At 44.6% G+C, this 20,783-nt stretch overlaps 4 protein-coding genes across 5 annotated transcripts; 2 read left to right on the plus strand and 2 right to left on the minus strand.

The window, feature by feature from the left end:
* Positions 1-129: 129 nt before the first annotated feature.
* Positions 130-4,751, minus strand: spag1a (sperm associated antigen 1a). 2 transcript variants are annotated; one of them, XM_028963836.1, is made up of 8 exons: positions 4,354-4,751; positions 3,801-3,900; positions 3,221-3,373; positions 2,989-3,143; positions 2,338-2,479; positions 1,429-1,555; positions 1,122-1,251; positions 130-975 (listed from the first exon to the last, which is right to left on the minus strand). In XM_028963836.1, the coding sequence occupies exons 1-8, from the start codon at positions 4,676-4,678 to the stop codon at positions 971-973; spliced, it is 1,137 nt and encodes a 378-aa protein (XP_028819669.1). In that variant the 5' UTR covers positions 4,679-4,751; the 3' UTR covers positions 130-970. The 2 variants fall into 2 exon arrangements, 1 of the variants encoding a protein (XP_028819669.1); XR_003743324.1 differs by lacking the exons at positions 130-975; positions 1,122-1,251 and having other exon boundaries at positions 1,428-1,555; positions 1,636-2,479.
* Positions 4,752-5,521: 770 nt separating this feature from the next.
* polr2k (RNA polymerase II, I and III subunit K) lies at positions 5,522-7,107 on the minus strand. Its single transcript, XM_028964328.1, has 4 exons — positions 7,040-7,107; positions 6,700-6,769; positions 6,524-6,616; positions 5,522-5,748 (listed from the first exon to the last, which is right to left on the minus strand). Exons 1-4 carry the CDS (start codon positions 7,043-7,045, stop codon positions 5,726-5,728), a joined length of 192 nt encoding a protein of 63 aa, XP_028820161.1. The 5' UTR covers positions 7,046-7,107; the 3' UTR covers positions 5,522-5,725.
* A 164-nt stretch (positions 7,108-7,271) lies between these two features.
* Positions 7,272-12,045, plus strand: stk3 (serine/threonine kinase 3 (STE20 homolog, yeast)). Its single transcript, XM_028963791.1, has 11 exons — positions 7,272-7,481; positions 7,751-7,831; positions 7,933-8,061; positions 8,455-8,569; positions 9,028-9,192; positions 9,277-9,444; positions 9,553-9,690; positions 9,802-9,927; positions 10,015-10,216; positions 10,298-10,470; positions 10,783-12,045. The coding sequence occupies exons 1-11, from the start codon at positions 7,459-7,461 to the stop codon at positions 10,939-10,941; spliced, it is 1,479 nt and encodes a 492-aa protein (XP_028819624.1). The 5' UTR covers positions 7,272-7,458; the 3' UTR covers positions 10,942-12,045.
* Positions 12,046-12,400: 355 nt separating this feature from the next.
* Positions 12,401-15,465, plus strand: LOC114770448 (2-iminobutanoate/2-iminopropanoate deaminase-like). Its single transcript, XM_028964387.1, has 6 exons — positions 12,401-12,500; positions 12,858-12,963; positions 13,041-13,095; positions 13,180-13,248; positions 15,169-15,224; positions 15,321-15,465. The coding sequence occupies exons 1-6, from the start codon at positions 12,436-12,438 to the stop codon at positions 15,378-15,380; spliced, it is 411 nt and encodes a 136-aa protein (XP_028820220.1). The 5' UTR covers positions 12,401-12,435; the 3' UTR covers positions 15,381-15,465.
* Positions 15,466-20,783: the final 5,318 nt, after the last annotated feature.

Consider the following 20,783-nt stretch of genomic DNA (forward strand, 5'->3'; position numbering starts at 1 on the left):
TAATTGGGCAGAATGACTTTGATTTGATGGTGAAATATTTCCACCTGTGTGACTTAAGACCACCGGTGGACTTTAAAGCTGTATTAATAAGCATTCACAGGGTCATGGACGCAACGGCAGACACCGATCTATTCTGCTTCTTTTTAATGGAAAAATACATGCTGCAACAGAAATATTTCTTGTGGCCATTATGTACATATTCTGAAATGTATGAATCATGCTGCAATTTCAATCACATGAAACCTCAGTGTTCTACTGCTATATATATATATATATATTTTTTTCATTTATAAAAAAGTAAATGAAACTTGTCAAATACATTCAATTCTCCTGAAAACGTAGGGTTCAAATCTCAGAGCTTTAACTGAGCAATGAACCCCCATTTGAATCCTGAGTTGGAACCCGCAGGGCTACAGTACTTGACGCATCGCATGTTTGTGTTTCTGAGTTGAGAGTCTGTGCTGATTGATTATTGGTAATGCATTATGGGATGCGTCCATGCAGGACTTAAGTCATATATCTGTTCATCTCATTATAAAGTTTCTAACGGTGAAGCTGAAGACGGGTGATTGGGCGCAGTTTGCTTGGCTGATGAAGGCACATCTCGCATGCAGGCGCTGCATCCTTTTGTTGTCAGGCTGGGTCGTTTAGCCAACCGACTTCCATAAGAAGAACATTGCACTCATGTCATGTGCTGCATTCATTCATTCAAGTCCCAGGACGTCTGGATAAAACCAAAAAAAAGAATGGGGAGAGAGAGAAACAAATCCATGCATAATAAAATGTGTTCAGTGTGCAGGATGCTGCACCATGTGGACCTCTGGTCCGGCCCCACAGTTTACTGCAGAGTGAAGCAGCAGTCAGGGGTGATTGCGGCTCCACTGCAGGCTTTGATGGACAGATGGGTTTTTTTTTTTTCTTCTTTCTGAAGCTCTGCAGGCTACTTCCTGCTGCCGTCGGTTCTCCTGATTCAACCTGCAAATGGAAGAAGGAAGTGGTGTTAAACCGAGTGTTATACAAATCCGAAATTCCTCAGGACTTCAGCCATAAGACTGGGCTTTCATAGTTCTTCGATAGTAAACCTATATTATTTTTATAAAAAAATAATTAAAGACTCCTACCATGGGCACCTCCAGCCATCAGACTCTCCCTGAGCAGCATGGTCACCTGCTCCAGCTCCTGCTCTGCTTCCTGGACGTTGGGGTCCAGCTGCAACACCTCCTGCAGATCAGTGCTGGCGGCCAGGTAGTCCTGGGAGAGGAGCGTTATATGAAAATTCATGCATGCTGTTTTTGGTTACAGCAATTATTTTAAAGTTACTAAAACAAGTTGACCCAAGTAATATTTCATCTCTTTATTACTGTATACTCTATTATGTTAATAATGTAGAATAATTTGTGACTTTTGATGGACCAACGTCTGACGCACCTTCAGCCCTTTGAAGGCAAGTGCTCGGCGGTAGAAGGCCTTCTTATTTGCCGGCTCGGTCTCCAAGGCGGCGTCGCAGTCTCGCCTCGCCTCCTCAAAACGGCCGAGTTTCAGATAGCACAGCGCCCTGGAGGAGCGGAAAGGAGACGGGGGTCAGTGGCTCAGATCCTGCAGTGGATCGGTCCTAAACATCGATGCTATCGCTACCAAGGTCGTGTCGGTATTGGATCGACACTGGCACAACGGCGTTGATATGTTCGCTCTGCTATTTCTGTACCACGTTCCAACTGAAATTAAACGTGCATCAACGTGCCTCGGTGACGTCACGGAAATGGGCGGTCTTTTCTAAGTACCCCGCCCCCCAGCAAAAAAGTTTTAGTATTTAAAATCACATTTAGTTTTTGAATAAAGCATCGGTGTCGGATCAGTATCGGCGATACAATTTTACTTGGTATCGGATCGAAACGGTAGAACCCGGGCGGGTCGACTCGTCATCGCCGTAACAGCGACCCCTGCTGACGGTGGGGGCTCTAGAGGGTCGTGGGTGGACAACATGATGCAATTTATATAAAAGGAGATTATATATTTATATCAAATCTCCACGGCACTGCGTGTGAAATCTGCACTTTTTAAGATCAAAATTAGAATAATATTTATTGCTTTCAGCCAATAAATCAGCCAAAATATAATCTAGTATAATGAACAATACAATACAAACTATACAATACATAAGTAGGATATCTATCTTGATCCACTTTATCCTCCATGTGGAAATGTCCTCTAAAGACGTCTTTTGATCGGCCGGTCTCAGCAAGGATCAGGTTCCCCGTCCCCCGGAGGCAGTTTCTCCTGTTCCTTTTTCCCCCGAATGCCGTTCCAGGGTTGACCTGCAGCACGCTGTGTTCGTACCTGTTGGTGTACACCGCGCACTCGGCCGGCTTGATTCGAATGCATTCTGTGTATTTCTCCAGCGCCTGCTGGAACCGGCCGTGCTTCACGTGCTCGTTGCCCTCCTGCTTCAGGGCCCCGAACTGCACCTCCGCTCTCCTGGCTGCAACGACAAGGGCATGGGGTGACGGGGAGGACGGGAGGGAAGAGGGCATTTTCTACAGGCTCCGCTCCGGTGCGCAGAAACATTATCCACCTTGTTCCATTACGCCGACGGCCGATTGGGTTACATTGACTTCACAGACTGTGTGAGCGAAGTGTGGGGCAAGCTGGATGCAGCCTGTCTCCTGTTTATATCAATTAAGCAGGATTTGAGCGCTAAAGTGTTATAAATATCACATTACGATGCATTTTGTATACAATGAAATACAATCTTAACTGTAATAACAAATGGTGGCCTAGCGGATAAGGAAGCGGCCCCATAATCAGAAGGCAGAGGACACATTTCGTTGTGTCACAGTGTGTTGTGCTGCAGTGTTTCACAATGACAATCACTTCCCTTTCACTTCAATAACATATGAATACATTTGAGTAAATTTGCCTCGAGGATACGGGAAAATCCTGCGTTAAGTGCAGTATAAAGCTGCGCGATCGTTTCCAGCCTTCACTGACCTTCCTTCTCCGCTTCTCTGGCCGCCCGGGCCTGCACGGCCTCGGCGCTCGGCTCGTCCCGCCGGTGCTGTTGGGCCGACAGCGGGACCAGGGGAATCTCTGGGAGCTTCTCTCTCCACTCGGGCCCGTCCTGTTCTATCAGCAGCTTGGTGATCCTGAGTGTGCGACAGAAGACGCGAGTGTCAGGCGGGCCCCCCCCCCGACTCGAAACGGCCGTGGGGGCTGCGCTCACCGGTGAATGCTGTCGTGCGCCGCCTGCACGCTGACATCCACCTGCAGCACCGTCTTGTAATCCACGTAGGCCTTCCTGTAGCGCTCCAGGGACTCGTAGGCCATGGCCCGCCGGAGGAGGGGCTTCAGGGAAAAGGGGTGGAGCTCCAGGGCTCTGGCGTTAAGAGGATGAAAAAGCAGAGAGGATCAGGTCCTGCATGACCTCATCTGGTCCTTGTCTGCAACCTTTCACCCATTCAGAAATAGTCCCCTGATACTAAAAAACACGGCAAATTAAATTCATTCCTTGTAAATTAAGAAGCTTGCCCAGGTTTTGAACTCATCTACCTCATGTGTCCTTTAAGGGTTTTCTCTTTTGACCTTTGACCCTCCAACTAGTCATCGTAAGTCACTCTTGATAAGGTGGTCGGCTTAACGCTACAAGCATTGTGATAAAATAAATAAAATTTCACCCAGAATCCTTTGTTCCGGTGAGCGTCCAACCGAATGTCCCCGTTAACGCCCTGCTAATTGCCGGCCGCTAATCTCCTGCTTATGACGTCTGGTTGCCTGTGTGTGTAGAGAGGGCGGGGTGGCCGTACCTGGTGCAGTCTGCGATGCAGTCACTGCTGTTCCCGTCTTTCAGGAAGCAGGCGGCTCTGTTCGAGTGCAGAATGCACAGGTCCTCCGGACTGTCGACACCTGTACACAACACACACACACAACACAACAAGGCCACCAAGGTGACATCAAGGCCGATCTGGCTACACGCTCCACAAGAGATGACAAGCGAGCCAAAAGGGTCGTTAAAATCCTTCGTCCCCAGACAAATATGGACATTTTCTGTATTTAAGTCAATCGTTCTCTTACTGATTGTAGGAAATTCATATTACAACAAAAGTTTTTAGCGACAGATTTCATTCTAATTTCATTTCGTAGGCCCGCCTCGGTGACGTCACGGGACGTCAGATGATGACGGGATATTTGGCGGAGATATCTATGTATAAATGTTAAGATCTCAGAAGAGATCACAATGCTTGTAACGAAGATTCGAGACGGAAGCAGCTGCCCGCTATAAAATGACAGCATCACGCCGGCTTGTATTCCGCTTCTGGAGGGGGAGGAGCTTGTTAAAGTTGGAGGTCTTTACTCCACCTGCTTCCGCGCAGCCGGCGATGGCCTGCGAGTACTTCTCCAGCGCATCTCCGAACTGGCCGTTCTTGAAGAGCCGGTTGCCCTCGTTCTTGAGCCGGGCCAGCGGGGGAGGGAGGGCCCCGGCCGGAGCGTCCAGGCAGCCGCCGTCCTCCGCCGACTCCGGCCGCTCCGGCCCGCGGGAGTCGCTCGGGTGCGTGCCGTTCACCGCCGGCCCCTTCCCGCTGGACGCCTGCGGTCCGTTGGGGGGTCCCGCCGCGGTCTTCCTCTGTCCCCCGGGGGCCCCTCCGTCCCCTCTGCCGGGGGGTTTCTGCTGAGCGTTCCCCATCGGCGGGCTCCGTCTGCCGGGGCAGCGTCAGCACTCTCGTCCAGTCTGCTGCCAGCGGGGGAAGACACGCCCCCTGCCGCGCACCCGGCTCTGACGTCACAGCAAAACAGTGGGGCGGGGCCGGTGCAGTGCGGAGGCGGGAGGGGGAGGGGCGATCCTGATCCATGAGATCCTTTCATCGCTCCAACAGCAAGATTTATGAACCAATTTACTGCATGGCAGGCCGCGGAGAGGCGATTTATTCCCACTTTCCGTTCTCCACAGAATTACATTATATTTGCTAGTACGACACACAGTTCTGACTGCGATTAAGTGAGAGCACCAACTCACAGAGAGCTCTTAATGTTTTTCAATTAAAAAAAACTCCCAATTGTCCTAAAACGGTGCTTAAATAATGTACAAAATTGCAGTTCAACGGTCAAGACATGAAATAGTAGAGTTAAGGACATTTTTCCTTGTTTGGTGAAATTCGGTCCAATCAATCATCACAAAATTCAACAAAAGGAACAGCTGCCATAGAAATACAAAGGTGTTTTTTCCCCTGTATATTAACATAATGTCTAACAAATAAAGGTTAAATGGTATGTTTGGTATGCATCCATAGTGTAAAAATGAATAATTTTAGGCATGTTGGGTTAGTGTAGGTCAAACTGCTGGTTCCGATAGAAAATTTACATTTACAGCATTTTGCAGACACCCTTATATGCAGATGCACAAAGTGAATCAGCTGCAGAATGTGTTCATAAAACCGGACCCCAAATCAACGGAAGAAAGCGGCTCATGTTTTCTTGAATGTCACGTGGATGCCTCTGTGTGTGTGTGTATAAAGAAATGAACTTCATCTTTAGAAATATGACGTTTTATTCACTGGTCAGAAAAAGTCTAACTGCAGAAAACATAGGAACAGATGAGAACTTTACAAAAAGATTCATTTTATATTATTTTACACCATCAGTCTCAGTGTTACGCCAAAGGTAACTAACAACGCAGAGTATGTAGGCTGCATTTCATTTAAAAATAGGCCTTTTTCGAGGAAAATTTGTAGCTTCACCGTGCATCAAAAACGACCACTGGGGGGACAAAAAGTTAAGGAATTAAATAAGACAGTTCTTAGAAATACCCACATTAATGGACCAAAAGGATTAACAGCATTATTTAAGGAAAAGATACAGGAGCATTACAAACAGGGTAGCAGTTTCTACCCTGAGATAAGTGAAGTGATTGTCACTTATGATACACAGCAGACGGTGCACACAGTGAAATTTGTCCTCTGGATTTAACACGTCACCCTGAGTGAACAGTGAGCAGCCATGACAGGCACCCGCGAAGCAGTGTGGGGACGGTTTCTACTGCATGTATTGTGTATTTTATTGTATTGTGGTGATTGATTGTCTACCTCTCATTTCTTAAATGTTAATTTTATATTATATTTTGCATTATATCAGTATATACATTACTTTATACTTATAATATATTTATAGATATCCCTTTGGCTGCACCTAATTTCTTTGTATTTGTTACAATGATAATAAAGACATTATCAGACAATTATTTCAATATAATGACAACAAATTGGAATGTGTTAGGAAAAAATATTATTCCATCATAAGTAAATTCCTTTTCTAAAACATGGAAGCATAAACCGATGTATTCAGTTTCTTTTCTCTTCTGATAAAAGTGGTCTCAGAGCAATTCACAAGTCTTTCTCTGTGTAATTATCAATCACGTAAAACATTAAAAGCCATATGTTATTAAGACTTAACAGTAAAATGCACTGTACACCATACAAGCTGGGAAGAAACCTCTTCTTTAAAAACTTCCACTTCACCACCGGGCAAAGGATACACCTCTTGGTCCTTTTCTTGTACATGATCCTGTAGCCACATTCTCTGCATCTGATGGGGTCTCTGGCCTTGATCTCATTCTCCGTGTGACATTCTGCGTGGAGTCAATTCTCGTCATTTCAACGGTCAGTCACTATTACAAAAAAAAAAAAAAAAAAAACCGAGCCCAGGCTTTACCTCCACATATGTAGATCATGGGCTGCTGTTTGGGTGGCGGTAGATCCTTCTGGGGATCCATGTTCGTATCCTCTTACCAAAACAACAGAAAGCGTTAACCATCGACACAGGGCCCGTCGTTGTTCTACGTACGACAGACACGCGTTAGATAAAACGGAACAACTACACGGCGCGCCACTTGAATCCGGTTTACCGTATAACCATTAGCATTAGCCGCTGACAGCGCTCACGTTTTTCGGGTACATAATAGCGGGACCACATTGGACTGCATATTAAACACGTTCAGCGGAACAGGACGTTGTTAAACACATTCTAGATACAACAAGCATAACTTAAATACCAGCATTCGACGTTCGACGCTACTGGGGCGAAACGCATGGAAGCCGGAGCGGCACCTCCCAACAACGCCTTTGCTGATTGGCTCTGGCGTTCGGTTTTCACGCAACAGATATATAGTTCTAGAACGGAGACTGCCCTCTGGACAGCGGTAATCCGGGCGCTAGTTCATGTGCGTCTATGTTTAAGATGCGGTCCGCCTCCGCACCGGCAGGGGTCGGTAGTGCGCGGCGCGGAAAGCGAGCTGGCCGACGCGTTGTACATTCATGGCAGACGGGCTCGGCTGTGGACGCGGCTAATGCTAGATAGCTCGCCCGGCAGGAAAAAGTTGGAGGACCTGACATGATTTTCGGAACAAGGACCTTTTAGCCGCCCCAACTGCGCACCACGTTTGCGTTTAGGCAGCACGACGCGGGTTTGGAAATGGAGCAGCCCGCGCCCAAAGGGTAAAAAAAAAAAAAAAACGAAGCTGGAGAAGATGTTTACGAGCGAAACAGACCCAACTTGGGCTTTTATTCTGCATAAAATCACGCAGTTGTGCATGTGTGTGAGGTTATGCTGAAATTCCGATGGTACAGTTGCTGGTTGGTGACAATTAACTTAAAAATAACCACGTGTCTCGCTTTTATCGCTGTTTTACGACTTTTACTTCTGCTTTCGGTCCGGAAAGAAAAATCAACAAAAAAAAATGCCTAACGAGTGTTTGTCCCGGCAGCAAATTGAAGAAGCTGAGCGAGGACAGCCTGACCAAGCAGCCGGAAGAAGTCTTCGATGTTCTCGAGAAGCTCGGCGAGGGGTGAGACGATGCCGAGACGAAATGTGGTGGTGGGGGGGGGGAGATAAAAAGCGCAGAAATCCGACGTCCGCGGCTCTTTTCACGCATTCGCCTCTGCGCAGGTCCTACGGGAGCGTGTTTAAAGCCATACACAAGGAGTCCGGCCAGGTCGTGGCCATCAAGCAGGTCCCCGTGGAGTCGGACCTCCAGGAGATCATCAAGGAGATCTCCATCATGCAGCAGTGCGACAGGTACTCGCGTTTTCAGGACGACTTTTTATTTGTCCCATGCGTCGTTGTAGCAGTACCACACGCAGTGAAATGCACTTTCAATAACTTCAGGACTCACCCCCAATATTTGCATATTGATTCCACTTGAATACTTGCAATCTCCATAAGAGAAATGTAAAACTTTTCTGTACAATGAATAGGACAAACGGGACATAACTGGACAACAGTGTGTAGGATGCTTGTAAGTGGTTATGTTGGATATTTCAGGACACACAAGGCTAGACAAACATGTGCAAGAACTGCATATATGTGCATAGTTAATGAAAAGTTATAGAATTAGACGTGACAGTAAAATCAAATACAAAAGGCTAGTAAAATTGATTGTTTTGTTGTTTTTTTAACCCCAATTCATAGCCCCTACGTGGTAAAGTATTACGGCAGTTACTTTAAGAACACGGATCTGTGGATAGTCATGGAGTACTGCGGAGCCGGATCGGTGTCCGACATAATCAGGCTGCGCAACAAAACTGTACGTATGTGTTTGGCATTACGCAGTGGCTTCCTTTCTAGCACTACCGTGAAAACTAATTAAAATAACTAACAAATAATGCTAGTCAAAAGTAGCAATTATGTTCATGCTGATATGTAGAGCTGTTCAAGAAGAACTGGGTGTCTGTCTCTCCCGACTCTGTAAACTAATGAATGATCTACGAGTCTACAGATGGAGAAGAATGTTGTGTTGCTGCCCAGCAATACAATACAATTTCTGTGCACATATCATAGAAAGCAAAGAGATTCTGCTATAAACACTTTAGGTGAATCGATATTTGACCATTTAAACAATCATGATAGTTTGTCATGGTTTGTATTGGCCTATGCTGTTATATACCATTGAATGTAATTGAAATGTTAAAGTGAAAACTGAGCCTGAGCTCCTGTAATTCATACCTCTCAAGGGTTTGTTTGTGTGCCTGATCTTTACAACAGCTTACAGAGGATGAGATCGCCACCATCCTCAAATCCACCTTGAAAGGGCTGGAGTACCTTCATTTCATGAGGAAGATCCACCGCGACATCAAAGCTGGCAACATCCTGCTCAATACGGAGGGTCACGCCAAACTGGCAGACTTCGGCGTGGCCGGCCAGCTCACAGTGAGTCGCTTTTTTTTTGTTTTGGAGACCTTGTTGATCCTGCCGTCGTACCAGGATCTCAGCTGCATGTTCGCTCTTTATAAGGACACTATGGCCAAGAGGAACACCGTGATTGGCACGCCCTTCTGGATGGCTCCCGAGGTGATCCAGGAGATCGGCTACAACTGCGTGGCAGACATCTGGTCCCTGGGCATCACATCCATAGAGATGGCCGAAGGGAAGCCTCCGTACGCTGACATCCACCCTATGAGAGTGAGTACCACTTTAGGTCTCATGATTACGGCCTTTTACTTGCAACCGACCCACATAGACATGCGTCAAGAAGATGAGTCCAATAACGTTGAATTTTCCCACTTTCAGGCCATTTTCATGATTCCCACAAATCCCCCGCCGACATTCCGTAAGCCGGAGTTGTGGACGGACGACTTCACGGACTTTGTGAAAAAGTGTCTGGTGAAAAACCCAGAGCAGAGGGCCACGGCCACCCAGCTCCTGCAGGTCAGGCTGCACTCACAACCTTTACATTTTTTTGTGCCTTTAAAGGAGGTGTAAAGTTATTAAAACATTTTGTGGCGTTTTCTGTGGCGGTGGTGGTGTTTTTGTGGTCAGCATCCGTTTATAACTAATGCAAAGCCGGTGACCATCCTACGTGACCTTATCACGGAGGCCATGGAGGTGAAGGCCAAGAGGCAGCAGGAGCAGCAGAGGGAGCTGGAAGAGGATGACGAGAACTCGGTACAAACTGAACAGAACGTCATTTTTCCCCTTTTGGATTCCCTTTATTAAACATCTTTAAAAAAAAAAAATTATTTCATCCAAAAGGAGGAGGAGGTGGAGGTGGACTCTCACACCATGGTGAAGTCGGGGTCGGAGGGCGCCGGCACCATGCGGGCCACAGGGACCATGAGCGACGGGGCGCAGACGATGATCGAGCACGGCAGCACCATGCTGGAGTCGGACCTGGGCACCATGGTCATCAACAGCGACGAGGAGGAGGAGGAGGAAGACATGGGATCCATGAGGAGTCCGTGTTTTTCATAGGATCGCTCCTATTATGGCCGTTCCGGACTTGCCTGCATGTTCACTGATGTTTCTTTTTCAAAAGGAAACGCCACCAACCAGCCGACGCCACGGCCTTCTTTCATGGATTACTTCGACAAGCAGGATTCCAATAAAGCACAGGAGAACTACAACCACAACCAGCAGGACCCGTACGCCGTCCCCAAAACCGCCTTTCCTGACAGCTGGAAGGTTCCTCAAGATGGAGACTTTGATTTTGTAAGTTAGTTGTGAGCAACAAGCAGTGATTGGAAACCCCCTGATGCCAAGAACTGAATCTGATACCGATTCTGGAGTTACATCTAATGAACGGCCTTCCAAATAGTCACTGTGATAGAGAGAATAGTGGGCAGCCATGACAGGCGCCCAGGGAGCGGTGTGTGGGGACGGTGCCTCGCTCAGTGGCACCTTGGCAGATCGGAATTCGAACAGACAACCTTCTGACAACATATATTCAGAATTTTTTATTTTTATTTTTTCAGTTTAATTTAAAATATTTGATTTGCTTTTTGGTTCTGTTACTCCCTGTAGCTGAAGAATCTGGACTTCGAGGAGCTGCAGATGCGTCTGAGCGCGCTCGACCCGATGATGGAGCGGGAGATCGAGGAGCTGCGTCAGCGCTACACGGCCAAGCGGCAGCCCATCCTGGACGCCATGGACGCTAAAAAGCGGCGGCAGCAGAACTTCTGAGGCGCTGCTCGTCCTTCGTTTCTGCACCGCTGAGGAGCCGCGTCCTGGAACTGACCGCCGTTATAGTTTACTCTGCCCACAAGAAATGTCACCTTCTTAATGAATTTCTTTCAAAAGTCAAGTAATAACAATAATATCGTATTGTATTTTTATAACCAAAGACAATCAAATGATGAGAATGCCTTAGATTTCTAGATGTTACAGTAAAAGTGAGTGTGTTTCAGGTGGATACGAGGAGACCGGATGTACAATATGTTGTATGGTGGAGAACCCAAATGTCCGATTCTACCCTAAAACTCATCTTTTCTGTAGATACTTGCTTGTCCTGTATATGTGTGTGTGATGGTTTTGTTACTGTCGGCTGAGAATGTGAAGGTTTTTCAGTCTTGACGTCTGTATGTGCTGCTAGTGCCTCAACACTTTGTTTCTTTTTCTTTTTTTTGTTTGCTGTCCACTGTTGTGGTACTGGCAGCCCCCAAAAACTGAGGACTCCAGGGGTTACATCGGCACCCCTTTTGCCTTCGCCCATGATTGTGTATCGGAACGCGAGGACCCTCGGTTCCCTCCATTCTTATTATTCTTTTAATTTATATTTAAAAAAAAAAAAAAAAAACAATTTTCTCTCAGTGGTCTCTGAATTATAATTCCTCATTAGGTGAATCATCACCGTTCTTTTTATTAAAAGAAATGGGATGATGAACCGAACGTCATGAAGTTGGTTTTGAAGTCTAGGGACCACAGCTTGGTGCTTTTTTTTTTTGTGCTAAACTTTATTAGAATTTGGCAACGATTAGTAGCTTAATTGAATCTGGCCACTAAGTTTGGAATTATTTTTTTTTTTTTACCCTTTTCCTTTTTTTAAATGAATTTTGCCGAATGTCACAAAATGAGGTTGACCTCCTGAACTCTCGAGCCACCCGAGCCATGTCTGTACAGCATAATAACGATGAATGAAGGTAGCTGCCTTACGTTGATACTTTCTGTTAGCATGTGTTCCATTTCACACACTCTTTAACTAATTTATTGTTTATGAGCATTATAAGATTTTTTTTTGTAACAGAAACCCATTTACGGGTTTCATGAATAAAGGTCAATGCTGAGTGATGGTTTGTGGTTTATCTTTGTTTATCACCAATTTGGAAAGTCTGTAAATATCTCCACCATAAGTGAGATTTTAAAATTTAAATCATTATGCACACATAACACACAATGACTGAAATGGACATTTGTTGGTAAACTTTTAAGTATTTTAATCAATTGCAAAAATTAGGGTATTTTTGCTATTTAGCTATTTGTTTTCAATAACAGAAATTTTCTATACCGTTGTTTGCGGTGATATGAACTGACCTCGGTGGTGCAACACCCCCCCCACACACACACCCCAAATACCCCGTCCCATCCTGCGTTCGAGCTAAACATTTACCCCGACGCCAGGAGCCCTGAAGGAGACAAAGTTCACCGGTGGTGAGCTGGAGAGCAGCAGCCGTGGCGGAGATGGGCGAGGTGGAGAGGAAAGTAGCGTACACCCCCCGAGCTCCGGTTCGCCAGGGCGTCTACAGGTAGGCAGATCCTGCAGAACAATGACCGGGGTGCCCTCCGTCCACATCCCTCTCGAACGCTATATATGTTTTACAATGAAAGGTTCATAATTCTAGCATGCTGCAGTGGTTTAGGAAAGGTGCCAAGCCTCCCAGGACACAGAGACGCATTATGGTGAAAGAAAGTCTCTAAATCTCTTATTTCAAATACGAATAAAATGAACGACTTTAAAATGTTAAGCCTTGACCTTTGATCCCGCTGTTTGCTGTACACACACTGCAACGAATTGTGACCCTACAGACAACAGACACCCTCTAACACGCATTTATCACAGACGCCTGAAATCCCACCCTATTCCCCTCTGACCTTGTCCCCAGTCAGGCCATCGTGGTGGATCGGACCGTCTACGTCTCAGGGCAGCTGGGGATGGACCCCGTTTCCAGCCTGCTGGTGCCTGGCGGGGTGCAGGCCCAGGCGAGGCAGGTGAGAGGGCATTGGGCTGGCTGTACGTTGCAGAACTTGTGGGAACGTTACAGAATGGACGTTTTATTATTTCGTAGGCACTCGTCAACATGGGTGAGATTCTGAAGGCCGCAGGATGTGGCTATGAAAATGGTAACTTGGTTCTTTTATCCCTTCTTTGTCTCGCCATGGCTTTTAGAAACAGAATAACTCCACAGTGCCTGTTCTTCTCACTAGTTGTCAAGACCACTGTGCTTCTGGCCGACATCAATGACTTCGACAACGTCAACGAGGTTTACAAGCAGTGTAAGCGTCTGACGGATCAGCTCCAGACGTCACCACAGTGTGGCGCCGTGAAACACAACACTGAACACACATGTCCTCGCAGCCAAAAAAACACAGCAAATTGTCAGCATGATAGCGAGCCTTTCTTCATGCACTTTTACAGGGTTTCTGCAGGCAATTTTCACATTACATTTCTCAAAGGACAGAGTTTTTCTTGGCAGACGCTGTGAAGGCCAGATGCTCTCCTTAAATACAATGTTAATACAATGTTACAATCTATTAATATTTCTTTCCAAATCTTTGTTATTTTTTAGCCTTTGTCAACGTTACCAGACTCATATTACCTGTACTCCAGCAAGCCACTAAAGGGCGACTACAATATTTTTGGTTTCATATTTCAGGACTGCACAATTTGGGGGAAAAAAGTCATATCGCGGTTACTGAGATCAATACTGCAATATGCAATATGATTAATTGTGCCTACCAATGAAAAAAATCATATAAAATTACTAATTACCAAATCGTTACATCACTACAAATGTTATTTCCCCAACACTGCAGCTTAATCAAAACAAATAAATCAATACTTTGGTACATTTAAGGAAAGATGTACTACATATAGAAGTAGGAACTGCTGGATATAAATGGGCAATTTTAGGGTTTTAGGTGCTGACACAAATCTGTATTGTTGATGCATTTTTAACCACACGTTCACCGTCACTCCCTATTCCATATCCACTCCCTCCTGGGCTGTCATTGTGATGTCACACATATGACTTGTGCGTGTTGCTTTAAAAAGACCGCTGTTGTACGGGGTGGGCGTGGCTTTAAACGGTTAAAATTCTCTGTAAGAAGAACAGGAGTTCGCCCCGGAGTTTTATATATGTTCTATATGCAGTCACCATCACCTGACGTATATTTCAAAATCAATTTAACATTTAATCAAAAAAGAGTGAATACATTTTCCAAAAAAAATTAGCCAATCACTGTGACAAATTTACAAGCATTTACAATCACACCCAAAGTATAAGTACTATAGACTGGAAATTCATGTTTGCTGACTGAGCATTTACCGCACTGAACTCGATCTACCCTGCGATCCCCAACTCCAGTCCGGAACACTGAAACCAGACTGGGCAGCCGGTCTCAGTTTAGTCAGTTGGTAAAATGTGAGAAAATTACATAATATATTGTCACATCAGTCCAACTACTCATAATATTAATTGCATAGTTTGCTTTCACGTGATCGCACAATGTGACATCGCGATTGCATACTTTTCCCTCCTAATGTCAGAGAAAAGTTTATATAAGGAGAACATGTCCGCCAGCAAGTGCAGAATTTTGCCTTCTAATTCCATACACTGCGGTTTCAATAATTGCGATCTCATTCATAAAAATGCAAAACACAAATGACAGATTTGCCTAATTATTTAGAAGTCACTAGTAAATAAATGTATTGGGTCTGCAGTATTTTTAAGACCTTTAACTCTGGATTTAAGAATAACTAGTCATGTTTAATGATATTTAAGGCCTTATCTCTTTTTCAAAAATCCAATTTAAGACTTTAAGACTTTTTAAGGATTCGTGGACACCCTGTCTTTTTAAAAGAATATTCCCAGCCAACCTGTGGCTCTGCCAAGACGAATAATTCCTCCCGTGCGGAACCGTGAGTAATGGTATACCAGTATTTGTTAGTAAGGGGACACTACGCGGTAACGTGAAACATCGGGCTCGCCATGTAGCAGACGTGACCTATTTCAGATGGAGCCTTACACCAACAATGTCCACTCCATATCCACTGATGTGGATATTAATAGTCACAGGAACTGCATCTGTTACGCTCCCTTGTTCAAGGCTTACAGACATTTCACGTTTTGAATGAGAATTCTATTGTAATAATAATAAATGTTCTAATAACTTCTCTTTTCATTTTGTTGGTAGTTTTTACCCGATATTTCCCTGCCAGGGCTGCGTACCAGGTGGCTGCCCTGCCCAGAGTATGTATCTATGTATCTAAACACAGAACATTTCAGAGGTTATTAGGACAATAATGTAATAAAATATTTAATTTCCCCTCTTTCCCTGTACTAAAGGGTGGTCTTGTAGAGATTGAGGCGGTTGCTGTCCTGGGGCCCATCGCTGATGTCTCCTGACTAACCGGCCAGACATCTCACAAGCTCTGAACATGACAAGTCCTGAAAACCCATTCTTTCCTTAAAAAACAGTCTTTTTAAAAATGTCCTCTTTGAATGCAAAGCAACATGCTAACATGGCTGTTGTGTCACGTGGAACCTCGTATTGAATGTTCTCACAGTGGATTAAACATTAAAAGGTTGGTGTGTGTTCGAACATTTTCTCTAGAGACACCCACATTCTTTTTTTTTTTTTTTTTTAGCAAGAGTCAAACATTTATTCAGCATCAGAAAGTACATTTTCACGTATCTTTGGCATTTTTAAAAATGGAAACTCCACCCCCAGCTTTGAGGCTAACTCCGCCCACTGAGCAATTTTAAAAAGAACTAACAAAAGTGTCTAAGACCGACTCAAGGTGAGGAGCTGTGGAAGGCGGATACATTCACCTTTGCTTTCTGTAATTTTTTAAAATGAAATGAATCAACATGATTGTATGTTATATTAAACCCATAAAATAACAGTATTAATGCAGGACTGAAATCTTTAATTACAGTACAGTCACATCATTTAGTATGCCATGCCTCTATAAAGGCTTAAAATGCATTTGTATCCAGGTATATAAAGGCTACACCTCTAGTACTTGTATAAATATTCAAATATGTTTTATATATTAATTTAGACATATTAATTAATTAATCTCTTATTTACAAAAGTAGAAAAGTTTCCCACAAACCACCAACAAAAGGGAAAAAAGGCACCACTAAAATATCCTCAACTTCCTCTTGGCAACAGACAGGCAGAGAACTAGCATCTCCTCTGAGGTTTACTCTTTTCAACCAAGCACCATACCGGTTCCTTTTGGTGTTTTTTTTTCGAAAAATCATGTTTCAGTTCCCCTCCTCAGGAGCTGAAGGAACAAACAGAGCACAAGCACTAGAAATAAGAATGAACATAAGAGACCAAGAAATTTGTTCATTTCACATGGAGAAGCTCCTCAAACCTGGCGCTTCCTGAAGAGTCTCTTCTGAGGTTGGAGCTTCTGAAGCTTCTGTGGGAAGAGAAATTATCACAATTGACCCTGTACCCTCAAACAAAACCCAAACTTTCAGGATTTCAGAATATTGATCCATGGTGTGCAGAAGCCATTTAAACCTGGTACTCGCTTTTTGCACAGTGGGTTGTTTCTTTTGCACCTCAGCTCTCTTTTTGTCAGGTCAAATCCCACCAGCCGACACCCTCCATCAGAGATAAATTCACTCAAGTCTCTATTCCTCTCCAAAAATATTTTGGAAGTTGCATGTGAGATATCATCGTAACACAAAAGCAAGTATGGCACATTGTGACCAACATGACAAAAATGTGAAAAAACTATCACAAGGGCTGATTCTGGCAAGCCGAGATGACATGAATGCCGAGCACAGAGCAAATATACCCTGAATGGTAGAGCCTGAATGCCTCGATAATCATTTACAAAAATTGGTAACTCAGAGCTCCGAGTAGCTTGCACTGGACACGGCTCACCAGAAGCAGCTTCATTCAGAAACAGAAGAATGTTAATGTACAGTACAGTACAGGCCAAAAGTTTGGACGCACCTTCTCATTCAATGTGTTTTCTTTATTTTCATGACCATTTACGTTGGTAGATTCTCACTGAAGGCATCAAAACTATGAATGAACACATGTGGAGTTATGTACTTAACAAAAAGTGGAGACCTGGCCTCCACAGTCACCGGACCTGAACCCAATCCAGATGGTTTGGGGTGAGCTGGACCCCAACAAGTGCTAAACACCTCTAGGAACTCCTTCAAGACTGTTGGAAAAGCATTTCAGGTGACTTCTTGAAGCTCATCGAGAGAATGCCAAGAGTGTACAAAGCAGTAATCAGAGCAAAGAAACTAGAATATAAAACATGTTTTCACTTATTTCACCTTTTTTTGTTAAGTACATAACTCCACATGTGTTCATTCATAGTTTTGATGCCTTCAGTGAGAATCTACCAACGTAAATGCTCATGAAAATAAAGAAAACACGTTGAATGAGAAGGTGTGTCCAAACTTTTGGCCTGTACTGTATATTACATGTTTCATTTAAGAACTGACTACTGCCATCATCATCATCATCAAGCTGCATGCACCTCTCTTCCTTTGGATGACTTTCCACTCAAAGACTTTAACAAAAATTTTAAATAATAAAAAATGGTACATGGTGACCATCCCTCGATATCTGCAATTGACATTTGATTGCAGTTCATAAGTTAATTTCTCCCCTTGTAAGTTAATTAGAAAGCAGCACATCCGTGTGTACTGGAAGCTCTTAGTAACGTGACCTGTGGTGACACAGTTGGTGCCTGGAGGGAAAAGAAACGGTCAGAATTCACCCTACGCTCTACTCACTGTCTACCTTCTCTGTTGTTTTAACCCTGTGTGCGATCGCACGTCAGGGAAATTCAATTCAATTCCAAAAAACTTTAAAAGGCACAGTGGAGTGGCGCACACATCACAACAGATGACACACAATAACAATTTCAGTGTATATGATAAATAACTGTACATAGTGAAAGTGAAGTGATCGTGAAACACTGCAGCACAGCACACGGTGACACAATGAAATGTGTCCTCTGCTTTTAACCATCACCCTTGGTGAGCCATGACAGGCGTCCAGGGAGCTGTGTGTGGGGACCGTGACTTTGCTCAGTGGCAACTAAGTGGCACCTTGGTGGCTCGGGATTCGAACCGGCAACCTTCTGATTATGGGTCCATTTCCTTCGCTAGGCCAATTATGCACCAAACTTAAGGTGCATAATTTTAAAAAGTGAAAAACGAGAAGTGAGAGACTATAATCTGAGTAGGTCTGGATTAGGTGAGGTGATGTCAGGCTTTCAAAAGGAGGACAGCTTTGGGAACAAAGGTGACCTTCCTCCTCTGTGTCCTGCAGCCGGACCATCAGAGCAGAGGAAGAGTTCAGAGTGCGTGAGGGGTCTCGAATGATCTTGATCTCTAATGTCTGCTGGACGCAGATGTGTGATGAGGATCTCACAGTCAGTCCAATAATCTTAGAGCACACGCTCACAGTGCTCTGTGGCTGGTTTGTGTGCTGCACGCGGGTGGAATGGAACCAGCAGAAGATAGATGAATGATATGACACTCTCTATGAAGGACTAGTAAAAAAAAAAACGTCAGTAAAATGTCTGTCCTGAGTCCAAAGGAATTGAGCTTCCTAAGAAGGTATTGCTGCTGGTGACACTTCCAGAGAACCTCCTCTGTATTGGAGGAGAACTTCAGCAGGGGGTCGAAGATGGTGCCAGATATTTATGCTCCTCGACTAGCTCTGCTGGCTTCCCATGGATGAAAGTGGTTACTGCTTCAGCCAGGTCCCTCTGCTTGTTGGTCTCCTTGGTTTTGTCGTCTCCTTGGCTAGTCATTCGTTTAAAGAGCACAGAACCGTAGATGCTCAGTGTGGGTCTGGAAGCCTCATTAGGCAGAAAATGTAAAGGTTGCCGGGTCACAATAACTATCGGGCAACGAATGCCACCAGTGACTGAAAATCTAACAATCTTAAAAGGTCCCCAATTAAGAGGGTTGTTTTGTGGCCCCTAATACGGTATCTGAAATCTCTTTCTGAAATTCAGTCCCCCGTTTCAGCCACATAAAGCCAGTCCCACCATGAGATTTCACCAGGAATTTCCCCAGGCATTCGCATGGTTCACCAACCACGATGTTTGGAGCAGACAGAAAGTCGTGTAGGCGTTTTAAATTCCCCTTGTGACAAATTCCAGAACCTCTGACACCATTTCCAGCCACTGCGGGACCATAGACAGGCGAGGGGGATTCATGTTATTGTATTAATGTTAAATAATCTCACAATTTGAAATTTTCATGTTAGTACCCACACTGCAAGAAATGGGTATAAAAAAATTATTTTATAAAATTAGTTTTCCAATAAAATTTCAGGCAGCTACATCCACTTAAAATTAGGGCTGTCAATCACTTGACAGGCACAAACCTGTATTAATCACACATTTTGCGAAACTGTCGTCAATTCTTTGCCAAAATGTGCAATTATAATTAGTAATTCAAATTATTTGTGAGTTAATTGTGATCAATTCTTGCTATGAACATTATGTAAAAGTATTACAGAGACAAGTGTGGGAAAGAGACTCTGGCCCTAACATTACATTTGCACGTACGTGCTGAAGACATCAACGGAGACCCTTGTAGGTCCGTGGCATCCAGTAGAGAGATTAAAAAAATGTTAACTTTACATTTTTTGTAAATTTGAACAACTTAATTAGACTTATTGAGAGTTAATCATGAGCGAGAAGCAGTGATTGGTGCCAATTTTCTACTCCCTGAACGTCAAGCTTTGACCCGAGACCTAGGTTACAATAAACAAATTACATAAACAGCGACATTTTTCATTGCGACAGCACCACTTGAAAATATTTTACTTAAATTTTGCCAAATCTTGGTTTGCCTCACTTACACGCATGCAAATTATGGATGCGGGGTCTCACCTGCAGTTGGGGCCTCCTGGGTGGGGGTCTCCCCCGGCTCGGCTTTCTCCAACAGTGCCAGGCAGTGGTTGGAGGCGGGTGGAGAAGCAGCGTCGTCCGGCAGCAGCCCCGCGGAAGCGGGGTTGTCCTCTGGGGCCTGGTCTGCGCTCTGACTAGTCTCCACCGCGGGTCCATTCCCCTCTCCTGTACCTGTCAAAGGAACAAAAGGGACATTGCAGCCCCCCCCCAAAAAACTGTAACGTAATCGTAACTTTAAAAATATTTGTACGAAAACTTCATGTATTTGGGGACTCAGTCCCCCGTTTAGCATTTTTCTGTAGCTGATTTACCAGTGATACGAGGCTGGAACGCTAGTCGACAGTGGAACTGGAAGCATCCGCTGGACGGATGGACCCTTTTGCATGTTGCTAATTGTCTTCCCAAAGGAAGGGACTCATTTTTCTTTTTTACATCTTTTTGCTATAAAGGAAATGGGTATTCAAAAATGGATTTGCATTGCGTCCCCGTCAGAGCACCACCTCCTGCATCAGTCAAGACATGCGAGGGCAGGAAAAAATGACAACGTATTATTACGGGGGGTGTTCGCGTTCATGGATTATGGATCTAGACGAGGATTTTACAGACCCTTATTGTTTAAATCACAACCCATGGCCAAATTGATATGCTTTTACAGGGCCGCTGTACCTGTAAAAATGGTGGCGAGGGGCAGTTTACCACCTCCGCTGTGCAATGCGCGCCTACGGCAACTCTGTGTGCACGCAGGGCTGAAAAAATGATTGTGAAATGGGTCGCGAATAATCGATTTGCATCAATCCACTCATGATGACAGAATTCGCGCTGCTTGCAGCTGAAAAAAAAAAAAAAAAAAAAAAAGTCCTCAGGTGCAACACGGAAAGACTCCAGGAACAAA

Source organism: Denticeps clupeoides, chromosome 20 (genome assembly GCF_900700375.1).
Source record: "Denticeps clupeoides chromosome 20, fDenClu1.1, whole genome shotgun sequence".
Lineage (NCBI taxonomy): Eukaryota > Metazoa > Chordata > Actinopteri > Clupeiformes > Denticipitidae > Denticeps > Denticeps clupeoides.

What these genes read in the sequence shown, in the direction of transcription:
- spag1a (XM_028963836.1), bottom strand. Translation starts at nt 4,678, where the DNA reads ATGGGGAACGCTCAGCAGAAACCCCCCGGCAGAGGGGACGGAGGGGCC. An exon ending in GCGCACGACAGCATTCACCG is followed by an intron (nt 3,144 to 3,220) that starts GTGAGCGCAGCC and finishes TCGCACACTCAG; the next exon opens with GATCACCAAGCTGCTGATAG. An exon ending in TTGCCTTCAAAGGGCTGAAG is followed by an intron (nt 1,252 to 1,428) that starts GTGCGTCAGACG and finishes CTCCTCTCCCAG; the next exon opens with GACTACCTGGCCGCCAGCAC.
- polr2k (XM_028964328.1), bottom strand. An exon ending in CATGATCTACATATGTGGAG is followed by an intron (nt 6,617 to 6,699) that starts GTAAAGCCTGGG and finishes GACTCCACGCAG; the next exon opens with AATGTCACACGGAGAATGAG. An exon ending in CAAGAAAAGGACCAAGAGGT is followed by an intron (nt 5,749 to 6,523) that starts GTATCCTTTGCC and finishes TTGTCCCCCCAG; the next exon opens with TGGTCGTTTTTGATGCACGG.
- stk3 (XM_028963791.1), top strand. Translation starts at nt 7,459, where the DNA reads ATGGAGCAGCCCGCGCCCAAAGG. An exon ending in CTCGAGAAGCTCGGCGAGGG is followed by an intron (nt 7,832 to 7,932) that starts GTGAGACGATGC and finishes GCCTCTGCGCAG; the next exon opens with GTCCTACGGGAGCGTGTTTA. An exon ending in AAGAGGATGACGAGAACTCG is followed by an intron (nt 9,928 to 10,014) that starts GTACAAACTGAA and finishes TTCATCCAAAAG; the next exon opens with GAGGAGGAGGTGGAGGTGGA.
- LOC114770448 (XM_028964387.1), top strand. Translation starts at nt 12,436, where the DNA reads ATGGGCGAGGTGGAGAGGAAAGTAGCGTACACCCCCCGAGCTCCGGTT. An exon ending in GTTCGCCAGGGCGTCTACAG is followed by an intron (nt 12,501 to 12,857) that starts GTAGGCAGATCC and finishes CCTTGTCCCCAG; the next exon opens with TCAGGCCATCGTGGTGGATC. An exon ending in TGCAGGCCCAGGCGAGGCAG is followed by an intron (nt 12,964 to 13,040) that starts GTGAGAGGGCAT and finishes ATTATTTCGTAG; the next exon opens with GCACTCGTCAACATGGGTGA.